This window comes from Colobus angolensis, unplaced genomic scaffold (genome assembly GCF_000951035.1).
Source record: "Colobus angolensis palliatus isolate OR3802 unplaced genomic scaffold, Cang.pa_1.0 Scaffold110, whole genome shotgun sequence".
NCBI lineage: Eukaryota > Metazoa > Chordata > Mammalia > Primates > Cercopithecidae > Colobus > Colobus angolensis.
In genome coordinates, this window is record NW_012112031.1 from 2080559 (window position 1) to 2094389 (window position 13831).

The 13831-nt window shown below is 51.3% G+C and overlaps 1 protein-coding gene across 3 annotated transcripts in view; it reads right to left on the reverse strand.

Annotated features, from left to right (window-relative positions):
- Positions 1-13831, reverse strand: part of SMG6 (SMG6 nonsense mediated mRNA decay factor) — a 262067-nt gene that overhangs the window by 22290 nt on the left and 225946 nt on the right. For 2 of the 3 annotated variants that reach the window (XM_011956067.1, XM_011956075.1), the window contains one exon: positions 3509-3685. In XM_011956067.1, the coding sequence (XP_011811457.1) occupies positions 3509-3685 (177 nt within the window). Of the gene's footprint in view, positions 1-3508; positions 3688-5244; positions 5336-13831 lie in introns of those variants that run through there. The other variant, XM_011956083.1, reaches the window with a different exon arrangement.

Here is a 13831-nt window from a genome sequence, read left to right on the forward strand (position 1 = left end):
CTTGTACTCACACTCTGTTCTCCCTCGTACACAGTTACACCGTAAGTCACTCGCAATCACACATGTACACCTGCGTGCTTGTACTCACACTCTGTGTTCTCCCTCGTACACGCTCACAAAGTCAAACTTTAGGCCTATTTTTATTCTGAAGTCACCAATGATTCAAGAGGGAAACAACAGAGAAAGTTAAACTACCCAATTTAAATCTAATTCATGCTAATGATCTGATAGGAATCAACTCTAGCCAACAGCTGGGAATCAGGCGTGGAAGTTCCCTTGCCCCAGACAGCACCAGGGACAGATGCTGCAGCTCAGCAGACCTTGCCCTGGTTTCTTTTCAAGACTCCAGCCTGGTGGTGTGAGGATTGCTGGACCCCTTTACAGCAACTCACACAACATGACCTTGCTCAGCTGCCCTTCACAGCCTGGGCAGGGTAGGAGGTGGCTGGCTGGCTTAAGGAGCCTCCTGCCAGGCTGGTGGTGCATTCCCCAGGGATGGCACCTCCCTACTTGCAGCCTCAGCTCTTAGCAGCCATCACTCCCTGGGTGGTCCCAGGCTCCATTCCTTGCTTTCTTACTTTTGGCCTTGGTCAACAGAGAACATGCAGCTGCCCAAGATAGCTTCCCTTGAGGGACAGGGTTAGCATGGGTACACGGGGAATAATTTAGTAGAAGGTTCCTGTTTCTAACTGGATTATAATAATGACAATGATGACAACAGGTATCACTTACTCAGTGCTTGTTATTGGCTAGGTACTGGGCTAAGCATTTTTCATGTATTAACTCAGTTAATCCTCACAACAGCCTGTGAGATAAGATATGTGCTATCACCATCCCTATCTTATAAATGAACAAACTGAGGTTTAGAAGTCAACACCTTGCTCAGGGTCACACAGCGAGTAAAGGCAGAGCAGGGATTCAAGTCCAAGTGAATCTGACTCCAAAGCTCTTACCAGTAATACTGAGCCAAGCCATCCTAAATCTAGACCATAAGCTCAGATCCAGCCCTTAGTGGCTCAGCATTGTCAGACCTGCTGTAGGCCACCCTAGAGCTGCTGAGTACAGGCTGCTCTCTCCTCTAACTGTCCAGCTTGACTGAAAGGGATTACTTAGGTGGGTGGCTGGGTAGATGACAGAGGTACACACTTTGTCTTGGGAGCAGAATCTAGGGGTGTTTTGGCAACACCCTGAAGCAACTAAACTGTGTTCTATTCACAAAGAACAATGTCTGAAGAAACATCTTTCCCTACCTCTCCCAATCTGCTGAAGTGATTCAGTTTCGCAGTTTGGGGAGAGATGAGATCTGAGGATGAGGCCAGAACTGTCACTATCCTAAGAGATGTCAGGGGTCTGGGATGTTGGCCACAGTCACCATTCATCTGACACAGGCATGCTATAGTGCCACAGGGCTCACATCCAGAGAGGCCCAGACCATGAAAAGGAGGAAAACTCGGCACATTCACTTCCATGTTCATGGGGCTAACCCAGACTGCAGTGAGTGGGACAGATGCCTGCCTAGCCCACGGGGAAACACTGTCTCTGCCTGCCCTGACTAGGGATATGCAAGGTTATCACGGGGCTTGAAGTGAGCTTGACGGAGGTCAAAAGAGGGTCAGAGAGGCTTGTCTGAGGTTCGCTCAGCTCTCACAGTAAACGAGGAAGTGCAAGGTTATGAAATTACACAGACCAGGGTGAGCAGAGTTTCCCAGAGGCCACTAACATGAAGGAACCCAGGAGACTCGTGGGAAAAGGAAGAAGTGGGCAGCCTGGCGTGGGTCACAACCTTTGTCTGGTCAATAAGCCTTAGAACGAGGAAAAAAAAAAAAAGTGTGGCACTACCAAGATCTGGGACCAGAGAAGTGATCTGTTCCTTGTGAGGGCAGAGAAGGCCTTCTCTGGCTTCGATGCTGTGGCCCTCTCTGGGCCCCACTTGCCTCACTGTATTTGGGACTACGGGCTCCACTGGCCAGAGGGCATCTTGGGGCAAGCCTGGGAGCTAACCTGGCTCTGCCCTCAGCCTTAAAGTGCGGGTGAAATAGCTGATGGAGGCACCGCCCCACCTGTGCTTCCCCACACAGTGCCCAGGGCTTGGGTGGCACTTGCTCTGCCCTGCCTGAAGCCTGGACACCCTGCCAGCTTTAGCAAGCCTGCTGTCCCCTCCCATGCAAACAGCTCATTCTTTCCCATTATTCCCTGCCCAGGTTTCATCTGGAGAGTCTGGAATCCCAGGCTCAGCTTTATCCCTGGAACCACCTCTGTCCTGGAAGCTGAGTTCTATGTCACCAGGGGTGGGGTGGGGCTCTCCAGTTATTCTAATGAAGCCAGTCCAAGACTCTGCTGCTCTCGAGTCTCTGATCCAAAGGTGGCTGCTCTATCACTGTTTCAGATCACAAACGACAGCTTCCAGCTGACATCTGGCTTCCTTGGCCTGTTGCTGATTTCATCCCTGTACCCCGCCCTGCTCTACCGGGCGCTTGAGACTGCTGCGGGCCAAATGACTGTGTTGGCCTATGGGTGACCTGGCCCCTGGCTAGAATCACTTCCGTCCCTTCCCTTAGTCCCATGCTCCTTCCTACCTAAGTCTCCTGTCTTTAACACTATGTGGTAAAAAGAAGAGTCAACCTTCAGGCAAAAGTGAGGTGTGTGTGAACACACACCCAGACAGAATTACCCACACCCAGACACACAGCAGGGCAGCTGGCAGTGATACTAAATGCATACATGCTCCAACAACATCACACTCACATCCACTCAGAACCCACAGACAGCAGGGAAGCTGGCAGCAGTGTTTACTCAAACTGACACACAAACCCACATCAACCATCACCCCCAGAAAGACACATACATGCAATAGCAATATATAGGGCAGGGCAACTGCCAGTGGAGTTTTGCAGGGGCGGGTACACAGGCTCATGCATGTGCGCGCGCGCACACACACACACACACACACACACACGAGTCTGGAGTGAAGCAAGGGCTACAGGAACAACCAAGGGCAAACAAACAAGAGGAGAATTCCTTAATCACATCAGGATGTGCAGGAGGGAGGGAGGGAACAAGGGAGGGAGGGGAGGCCGGGGGAGGGGTGATTTTCCACACAGGGCCAGCAATGTCAGCTCTTCCTGTACGTGTGCTGGAGGCTGGAGCTCAGGCCTGTGCTGCACTGGGCTCCACACATCTATAAACTTGATCCTGACCCCTCCTCTCTCTCCTTTTCCTAAGCCTCGAGAGCTGCACATTATTCAACTCCTTCTTTCTTTCTTTTCCTCCCTTCTCCTCCGTGCAGCATTAAAAGAAGCATCTGGAACTCATAGCGGAGTGGATGGAGGCACCGGGGTGGACTGGCAGGAAGGGGCACCAGGAGAGCACACTCTCAAGAAGGTGGCCGGTCACATTAACACAGACACTGCTCTCTGTGCTCATAAATGAGCAGGAGTAGAAGCTGAAGCCACGGGTAGAATGGGGAGGGGCCTTCCCTCCGCCACAGCGGGCTCTTCCTGCATAGTACCTCATCTTCCAGTCGTGTTCCCTCTTGGCTTCCCATTTCCTTTCCCATGGTGTCTGGGACGGGTGCCACTGACACATACTTTCCACCCTTGAATGCCAGCAGAGGCTCTTCTTGTCCACAAAGGGCTTCCAGAAAATACTTCAGTACTGTGACCCTTTTGCAGTCAGCTGCAATAACCTACAGGGTGAGAGGGAGAGAAGAAAAACAGCATTTTCTGAAAGGGAAGATGGAGACAAGATGTTGCTTGCTGGCTGAGGGGCACAGGGGAAGTGTGTCAAAGCTACCAGGCAAGGGGGTCAGAATGAATGACAGGGTGTGGAGGGCACCAGGGCATGTCAGGTGGTAAGTGAGGACCCAGGGCAGGTCGAGGACCAAGACTGAGGGAAGGAAGGTCCCACAGTCTCTCCTTAGGTTATCTCTGGGGCAGCAGACAACCCCAGGGACCAGTGACAGGTGCCTTACATTTATTTGACTAAAGTCCTGATACAAAACAGAATACATGACATTCTTCTAAGTCTGGTCTAGAATCAGCAGAGGGAAGAGTGGAGTACTTTCACAGCATAGAGCTTTCTGGGGCCCCTCGCTGCCACTCTCCACTCCTCTCCCAGCACCCCTGCTCCAGACTCCCAAAAGGAGAATTTTCAGCCCAAGTGCAAAATGAATCCTAAGGGCTTTCTTGGCTGTTTCATTTCAACCAGATCATTTTGGACTTCCCCTGACAGGTTCCTGCCCTGTCTAAGAGCTCCTCATGCTCAAGAGACTGGAGTCAGGCAGGAAATTGTCAGGAGAGAGACAGGTGGGGATGTTTCACCAAAGCTCTGCTCTTTCTGACGTTTACGCCAAGCCGCTCCCGCGTGGCCATGTGAGCACACAAGTCAGTGCTGTCAGAGAAGCCTGGGCTGATTTAGCTGAGATGAAACTCAGTATCTTGAGCAACAGTCAAATGTGTAAGTGTCTCAGATGAAGGGTCCACCGTCCCCCAGTCTGGCCCCTTCTGGAGGCACCACACATGCACGCCCTCTCCTCCACACCTGTCGGGCCCCCTCCCGGAGGCACCACACACGCAGGCCCTCTCCTGCACACCCGTCTGCTTGGCTTGCACTCTCCTCCATGCTTGCCCCTCTGTGCCCTTCTCTTCATCTCTAGCCTCCAGCATCCTCTTCTCCCTATTAGCTGAGTGCTCAGCAAGGGAGAGGGGCCCTGCTGGACCTGGAGCTTGAAAGCTGAAGGCCATTCCACAAGGGAAACACACATCAGTGGCCAGATGTGCCACAGGGGACGGCCCCTTCATCCTCATTGACTAGCCCCGGCCTCTCTTTTAATGCATCCTCATTTCTTAATGTGAAAGGAGCTTCACATTAAGAAGTCCCTTCTGGCCGGGCGCGGTGGCTCAAGCCTGTAATCCCAGCACTTTGGGAGGCCGAGACGGGCGGATCACAAGGTCAGGAGATCGAGACCATCCTGACTAACACAGTGAAACCCCATCTCTACTAAAAATACAAAAAACTAGCCGGGCGAGGTGGCGGGCGTCTGTAGTCCCAGCTACTTGGGAGGCTGAGGCAGGCGAATGGCGTGAATTCAGGAGGCGGAGCTTGCAGTGAGCTGAGATCCGGCCACTGCACTCCAGCCTGGGTGACACAGAGAGACTCCGTCTCAAAAAAAAAAAAAAAAAAAAAAAAAAAAAAAAAAAAAAAAGAAGTCCCTTCTATCTGCAGCACATAGGGAGGTACTAATCTGGAGAGAATTGATCATCATTTTACGGGTGCAGGTGTTCTCTCTCTCATGTGGACAGCAACCCCTCTGGTGGCAAAGCTGCCTAAACCTCATCATTTTTGTACGTTACTGGCAAGAATTGTAAGGACAAGCTGTGCACACAGTAGACTCACAGTACAGACAGACAGCACAGGGAAGCTCGGCTGGGTACCACAGACAGCAGATGAAGCAGGCATGACCCACGTTCTCTCAGACAGTGGAAATAAATGAGCACCACTCGGCAGGCTGGCTGCCCAGGCAAGTGCGGCACAGGCCAGTCAACTGTGGCGCACGCCAGTCAACTGTGTGCTCCGTGGCTGCATCCTCTGCCACCTTCACCAAGAGCCAACCCCGCTTTCCTACCCAGTCTAGGGGTGTTCTCTGCTTTCTCTCACCATTGGCCCTGTTACCATTATAGGCTGGAATCTCAAGCTAAGTACTTTGACCACCTTCACCTGAGAGGCTGACGTAAAAGGTTCTCGGCCTCCCAGAAGGGCTTAGAAAAAGTTCAGCCCCTTGAGCTTGGGGTGCCTGGTCCTGGGCTTACCTCCGTGAAGGAGAAGGAAAGCTTGTTTTGGCCCGGGGCAGGTAACCATGGTTCCATTGCGTGTATTCAAACATGTGATGAGGAAGGCTAGAAATACAGAAGCAGGGGCTAAAAGGCATTAAAGAACAGAGCCGAAATGAGTAATAGCCTGGCAGGCAGCACGCACAGTGGCTCCCTGCATCTCCAGCCTCTCACTTGCATAGGAAACTTCTGCATTTCCACAAGACTGCCAGTTTCCTCTCTGTGGTCTAATTTTAACCACCTTGTCGTTACAGTGTGTGTCAGCCACCTGACCCCACTACGACCTCTGACCTTATGCCCCAGCTACTGCTTGCACTATGGAGAATTATGTAACGGGTCCAGGACTTTCCTTTTTGGTGTGAGGCTGCTGCCACTGAATGGAGAGGAGAGGGGAGCTAAGGGGTGAGGACAGAGGAAAGGCTTGCAATGGTCCTTGGCCTCACCTGGACGATGAGAGGTACAATGGCACCCCTGCTAAGTGCACAGAGGAAACCTGCCCAGACAGGAGTGTGCCACAGGTGCATGCATAGACAGGTGGGCAGGAGCGTTGCTGCCACTGGAGCATGGGGTACATGGTACGCTGAGTGGCTAAGAAAGCGTGGTTCCCGGCCGAGAGGGAGAAAAGCCACATGTGTGGACGTGGGACTCCTGGAGATGGGGATTTCCAGGGCACAGCAGGACCCAGGGATGTGGACATCCTGAGGCCGCCTGCAGCACATCCTCACAGGGTCAGTGGGAAGTGTCTATTCCATGGACACACAAGCAACGAGGAGTAGCCCTCTCCTGGTTTTCACTTCCACCCATTCAGAAGGAAGCTGGTTTCCTTGGGGATTGTGTCTGCCACAGCCATTAGTTCCTCCTCTAGGACAAGGACACTTCTGGCTGATATGCAAAAGGCTGTGATCCACTGGGGTCTCTGACCTCGTGTTAACAGGCCTGAAAAGGATTCTACCTGCTTGGAGAGAGCAAGGTTGTCTGTCTTGGAAAAGTGTCCTCTGTCCTTTGCAATCCAAGCAGCAGGGAGGATGGTCAAAGCTGTGTAAAGCGTACTGTGGGATTGAGAAGTGCACAGTTTGAGCTCTTTAGGAGATGGAGAAACTGAGAGGCAGAGTGTCTAGGGCTTGCCCAGAGGCACAGAGAAACCTGTCTGTAGCTCACTGGCCTGTCTGCAAAAGCATTCTGCCTTAACGTGGGGGGAACAGGCCCACTGGGAAGAGGACCACAGCTCTTTTGATGCTGGAGTTCTGTAGGAGACTTACAGGAATATTCTGCTAGACAAAGCCTCCAGCACTTGAGTCAGGGAAAGAACAACACAGAACAGTTTAAATATGGTTAATAAGAGACTTTATAATGGAAGAAGCCTTTCAAATCACCGCCTAGGCCAATTCCAAGATGATCTTTGCTTGGTCTAGGAGGATTTCCTGGTAAGACAGGGGTTAAAGCTGGACTCCCTGCTTGGAGAGGAAGGACTCCAGATGAAGTCTGTGACATCATCCCACAGTAACTCTGCTCGTGAGCACATTTTTCCACTCTATATCAATGAAAAACAGAGAATGTAAGTGGCATGTGTATCGCAGCTCTGGGGGCAAACTCTGGATCCTCCAGAGGAGAAAGAGCTGGGTGGGAGAGGCTCCCTTCCTGGGCTACATTAGCACGTGGGGCTGGACTGGGGCTAGAGGCGACCAACAGGGCTGCCAGCCGGGGCACACCTCTGCGGCGCACCTTCTCAGTCACAGTCCTGGCCTTTCTGGAGGGAGATTCACCGTGTAGGCGACTGTCAAGAATTCCCAAGTTAATTGACAACATATCAGATACAAATCATTTCAATCAGCTTGGGAAAGAAAACTGGGGCTTTAGGTCAGGGAAGAGCTGAGAGAAAGCCCCTTTCCCTTCCCCTGAAGACTGCCGGAGGCAGTTTACCACGGCAGCAGGAACTGAAACCTTTAGCTTCAGGGCTCCAGTTATCACTCTAATCAAGTCCACACGCAAAGAACCAAGCAGAAAGGAAAACTGAAACTGAGAGGCGATACAGGAGGCTGTCTTCTCCTAGGCTCAGTTCCTTAGAGAGAGAGAATGTCAGCATGGGGTAAGTAGCGGCTGGAGCTAAGGGGAGCGAGGAACAAAGGAGAAAACCTCTAGGTCAAGAGAGAAGACTGGGTTACTGTTCTGAGGTATTTAAGGTGGAAAGGTGGAGAAGTAAAGAAAAACGGCATTTCTTGGCTGGGCACGGTAGCTCACGAATGTAATCTCAGCACTCTGGGAGGCCAAAGCGGGCAGATCACCTGAGGTCAGGAGTTCAAGACCAGTGTGGCCAACATGGTGAAACCCCATCTCTACTAAAAATACAAAAATTAGCCAGGTGTGGTAGCATGAACCTGTAGTCCCAGCTACTAGGGAGGCTGAGGCAGGAGAATCACTTGAATCTGGGAGGTGGAGGTTGCAGTGAGCCGAGACTGTACCACTGCACTCCAGCCTGGGCAACAAAGCGAGGCTATGTCACCAAAAAAAAAGAAAAAAAAAGACAGAAAAATGGTGTTCTCTGAAAACTGGTGACTCTTCACAGCTACTTATTAGGGAACAAGCACAGTGTGGACAGAGACGCCTGGGGTGGGGGAGCGGGCTGGGGAGAGAAAACGAGCTATATGCTCTTTATGGAAGGTAGGGAGGGTGAGACAGAGAATGGGAATTAAGCACCAGGTATCACACACTGATGTGCAAGGAGCTGCACGACTTAACGCCACAGGGAAGGGAGAAAACCTCCAAATCTAGCTGGGAATATGAGGAAGCCCTGGAGAGCCAGGACCCTGGATGCAAGCTCTAGGAAGTGAGGGACTCGCTCGATCGTTACCTGGTCCCCGTCTTCTCCAAACAGCCCTCTTGGAAGACACAACCATGGTTACTAGTTATTCTGCAAAATTTCTTTTTCTGAATTTTTGGTTTGGAGAAATCGGAGTTTAAACTTGTACTATAAGCCAGTTCTTTTTTCTAGTCCAGCTTGCTACTGCTCCTCTGGTTAAACAGAACAATCACATGGGTTTCCCCGACAAACTCAAGTTTACAGGTTGTTTTTCTTGTTTCTCTAAATGGAGCCAATTATTCTCACATTTGTTGAAACCTTCAATCAAACTTTATAGCTTGTTAATTTTACAGAATGTCCTTAGAGCAAATAAGATGCAGACAGGAACGTGAAGTCTTGCTGACATTATTAAGAAACCTTAAAATAGCCTACAAATCCAACACCAAGGCTGGTAAAATACAGGCTGCTTGGCTGGCTTCTGAGGTCAATTAGCAATGGGTTAATTATCATCTTTAATGAGCCAAACCTCTAGGACTGGCCACAAGAAATTTAACTCCGACTAATGTGTTTTCACAAACTGGGAACCTCTGGTTACGCACTACTCACCCTCAGAGGAAACTGAAGGGTGGGAAGCAGCCAAGGGTGGGCCAGCCTAGGAAGGGGTCTGCCAATGGAAGTTCAGACACGAGAAATAAAAAATACCACACAGGGAATCCTCTGGAGCGGGGAGGACAGAGGAAATGGTTTATTCACATTCCTAGGGGGAGGGGCCTCCTGGCAGGAAGCAGACTCCAGAAGGCAGGAGTGAAACCGGCCACAAGGATGCACAGTCACTCTGAAGACACAGGCAGTAGCTGAGGATGGGGACACAGACATTCACAGCCTACTTGAGTCAGAAGTTGGTATGAAATTGAGAAAGAGGCTCATGGGTCAGAGAGGAGTGAAAGAAAGAACCCTGTGCAGGGGCTGAATGATAAGGGGGACAGCATGAGGAAAAAGCTCACGTCCTTGGACCACATGTATCTCCTGACAGCCTTGGAGCACACTGTCCAAGGGATCAGTTCAAACAGGATTTCACTCTCTCCCTACCCCGCTACAGCTGGGCCTCTTTCTATGTGAAGCATTAAGTACAGGCTACTTTCTCGCTCTGTCCCCCAGGCTGGAGTGCAGTGGCGAGATCTCGGCTCACTGCAAGCTCTGCCTCCCACCTTCACGCCATTCTCCTGCCTCAGCCTCCCGAGTAGCTGGGACTACAGGCGCCCACCACCTCGCCCGGCTAGTTTTTTGTATTTTTTAGTAGAGACGGGGTTTCACTGTGTTAGCCAGGATGGTCTTGATCTCCTGACCTTGTGATCCACCCACCTCGGCCTCCCAAACGGCTGGGATTACAGGTGTGAGCCACCACACCTGGCCCCCTTTTTTTCTTATTTTTTTGAGACAGAGTCTTGCTTGGTCACCCAGGCTGGAGTGCACTGACATGATCTCGGCTCACTGCAACCTCTGCTTCCCAGGTTCAAGTGATTCTCCTGCCTTGGCCTCCCTAGTAGCTGGGATTACAGGTGCGTGCCACCATGCCCAGCTAATTTATGTATTTTCAGTACAGACAGGAGTTTCACCATGTTGGCCAGGCTGATCTCGAACTCCTGATCTCAAGTGATCTGCCGCGCCCGGCCTTTCTCAGTCATTTCTAATCCCAGTGTCCAGATCCGACCCTCCCTAGTCCTGTGGTTGGCCTGTGCTAGCTGAAGGGTCATTGGGTCACAAGATGAAATGCTAACATCATTGGTCCCCCCACAGCAACCACATCATTCCATGTGTCTGGTCCCAACAGCTGTGTTTTCTTCTTAGAGGCAACGAGGGCCATTATCAATCAGTCACCACTGCACAGATGCTTGCTGTTCCCACCTGTAACCACCATGTGTGTGCTGAAGTCTCTCAGAGAGGGGGAGGTGGGAACTGGCAAATGGTCAGATGGCAAGACCTGGTGCTGGTGGGGAGACTATCCCAAGACAGGGTTATTGAAGATCCCAAAAGGTACAGGTATTTGGCTACTAGGAAGGAGATGATGTTCAAACTGAAGGGAGAACCAGGGGAACAGGGGAGCTGTGAAGCATACACAGGAAGTAATGAGGTAAATAAAGTAGAAAAAACGGGGCCATTCTGGCAAGAGGCAAGACAAGGCAATACAGGAGGTTGGAAAAGAGCCTGGGCTTCACAGTTACACAGACCTGAGTTCAAGTACTAACTGCCACTTCCTGGCTGTTTATCCTTAGACAAGTTACTTAACTTCTCTGAGCCTCTGTTTGCTCAAGTTGTTTGTGAGGTTTAAAAGATAATACAGGCCAGGTGCAGTGGCTCATGCCTGTAATCCCAGCACTTGGGGAGGCCGAGGCAGCGGACCACCTGCGGTCAGGAGTCCAAGACCAGCCAGGCCAACATGGTGAAACCCCATCTCTACTAAAAATACAAAAATTAGCTGGGTTAGTAGCGGGCTCCTGTAATTCCAGCTACTCAGGAGGCTGAGGCAGGAGAATTGACTGAACCCAGGAAGCGGAGGTTACAGTGAGCTGAGATCGTGCTACTGCAATCCAGCGTGGGTGACAGAGCAAGACTCCGTTGCAGGAAAAAAAAAAAAGACAAGCCTGGGCACATAGTGAGACTGTGTCTGTCAAAAACAAACAAAAAAGCTGGGCATGGTGGTGCACCACACCTACAGTCTGAGCTAACTAGGAGGCTGAGGCAGGAGGATCGCTTGAGCCAGGGAAGTCGGAGCTGCAGTGAGCCATGAGCGCGCCACTGCACTCTAGCCAGGGTGACGAATGATATCGTGACTCAAAAAGAAAAGAAAAGACAGAGAGAATACATATCAAATACTCAGCGAGATGCCTGGGCCCAGTAGGTGCTCGATAATTGAGCAGCTATCATTTTTTTTCCCTCTTTGCTCCACTCTCTTCAGAGGTGGGAGGGACACTGCCTAACACGGCTGAGCTGTTTGGAAGCCAGTCTGAGAGCCAAGGTGGGAAGCATGGGGCTGGCACATAGCCTAGGGCCAAGAGGAGAGGCCCTGGAATGCTTACCTGGCTGTTGGAACTGCAAAAAAATTTCTTTTTAATTTGTCCAGGCTGGAGTTTGCAGCAGCCTCATCATGGCTTGCAGCAGGCTCAGCCTCTTGAGCTCAAGCGGGAACCTGGCTAATTTTTAAAAATTGTTTTGTAAAGATGAGGTCTTACTATATTGCTGCTCTCAAACTCCTGGCCTCAAGTGATCCTCCCACCTTGGCCTCCCGAAGCACTGGGATTACAGGCACGAGCCACCACTCAGGGCCTGAAATATTTTATTCAGAACTAAGGTGCTAGATCCAGGCTACTGGGCTGGCCAAGTAGGGGAGGAAAGACCTTGCCTCTCTTCAGCAATCCCTCTCCCTATTCTTCAGAAAGACTCCGGACCTAACCAAGAGGTACGCATGCATTACCCCGGTAACCTAGAGAGGCTCCAAGGTCCCGGGCTTCGGAGTAAGTGTGCCACCAGTACCTGTATCAGGAAGACGGTCACAACCGCCTTGTCCATCAGGTCCCTTCACAGTGGGGCATGGGCGGTGGCTCTGTCTTTTTTAATGGGATTGCTGAGGGTTTGACGAGGCCCTGCAAACCCTGCAACTGTATCTTTCTTTCTTTTTTTCTGAGATGGAGTCTGGCTCTGTCGCCCCAGGCTGCAGTGCAGTGGCGAGATCTCGGCTTACTGTAACCTCCACCTCTTGGGTTCAAGAGATTCTTCCTAAGTAGCTGGGAGTACAGGCATGTGCCACCACGCCCGGCTAAGTTTTGTATTTTTAGTAGAGATGGGCTTTTCACCATGTTGGCCAGGCTGGTCTCGAATTCCCGACCTCAGGTGATCCACCTGTCTCGGCCTCCCAAAGTGTTGGGATTACAGGCGTGCGCCACTTTGCTTGGCCAAGAGTATCTTATTTTATGCTAAGATGGGGTCTCGCTTTGTTGCCCAGGCTGCTCTTGGCTGCTCTGAACTCCTGGCCTCAAGGAATCCTACTGCCTTAGCCTCCCAAATCCCAGTACTTCTGGGATTACAGGCATACACCACTGTGTCCAGCCTGGCATCTTCCTTAAATAAGACCCAGCTGGATCCTTGCCTCATGTCTCCCAATATTAAAGCAGTGATGAGAAGATCCCCAATATGGTCTTTTCTACCCACCTGCATTTCCTGAGCTTAGATATTCCAGACAAAGCCACATAGGAGTCTGGTCTTCCATGGGCAGAGCAAGCTTGCTCTTCTCGAACTGTTCCTTCACGGACAGAAACTATTCATTTCTAGAGCTCTCGGCTCCGGCTGTACCAGAAAGGCACATTCTCAGTGGCAAGAGCGTCACAGAGAGCAAGCTATAGGCAGCAGTAGCTCGGGCTTCGGTCCAATTCTGCTTCCCCTGCAGAGTGCTCTGAGAGCAGCCACCCACATCGGCAGGGGTTAAGGACGGATACTGGCACTGCCAACACAAGCCTTTCAGGTCTGGCTGGCTTCAGCTGGTCTGAAACCTGGAACACAGGCGCTGGGGCCCTCACTTACTGAACCAGCAGGGGAGGCTGCAGGCTCAGCCCCTGGGGATGAAAGTCCTCCCGTCTGTCTCAGTCTGCAAATATCCACACAGCCTGTTTCTATACTGCCAGTTAGCTCTGGGCCAGAAACGCTGAACTTCGGGCTCTAGTCACTCGGAACCACATTGTTTGCCTTCTAGACAGCCACGTCCAGGAGGCCTCCCCTTAGGTTTGTGTTTAGGCTCCTTTACCAAATTTGCTCCTAATTGTATTTATTCTACGTGTGGCACAAGAGTGGTCTCTCGGAGACATCTGTAGTCTTCAACATACTTAGGCAACATGCAGTTCAGCAAAATGTAAGTGCCTACTCTGTGTGTGAGGCACTGTCCTCTAGACGCTGGGGACTCTTCACAGAACAAAGCAAAATCCCTGTTTCAGTTGGGGGGTTGGGTCACATTCATACCAGATACATCAAAAGACCCCCTGCATCAAGAGAGCACACGCCCCTGGCCAGGCGCGGTGGCTCAAGCCTGTAATCCCAGCACTTTGGGAGGCCGAGGTGGGCAGATCACGAGGTCAGGAAATCGAGACCATCCTGGCTAACACGGTGAAACCCCGTCTCTACTAAAAAATACAAAAAACTAGCTGGGCGAGGTGGCGGC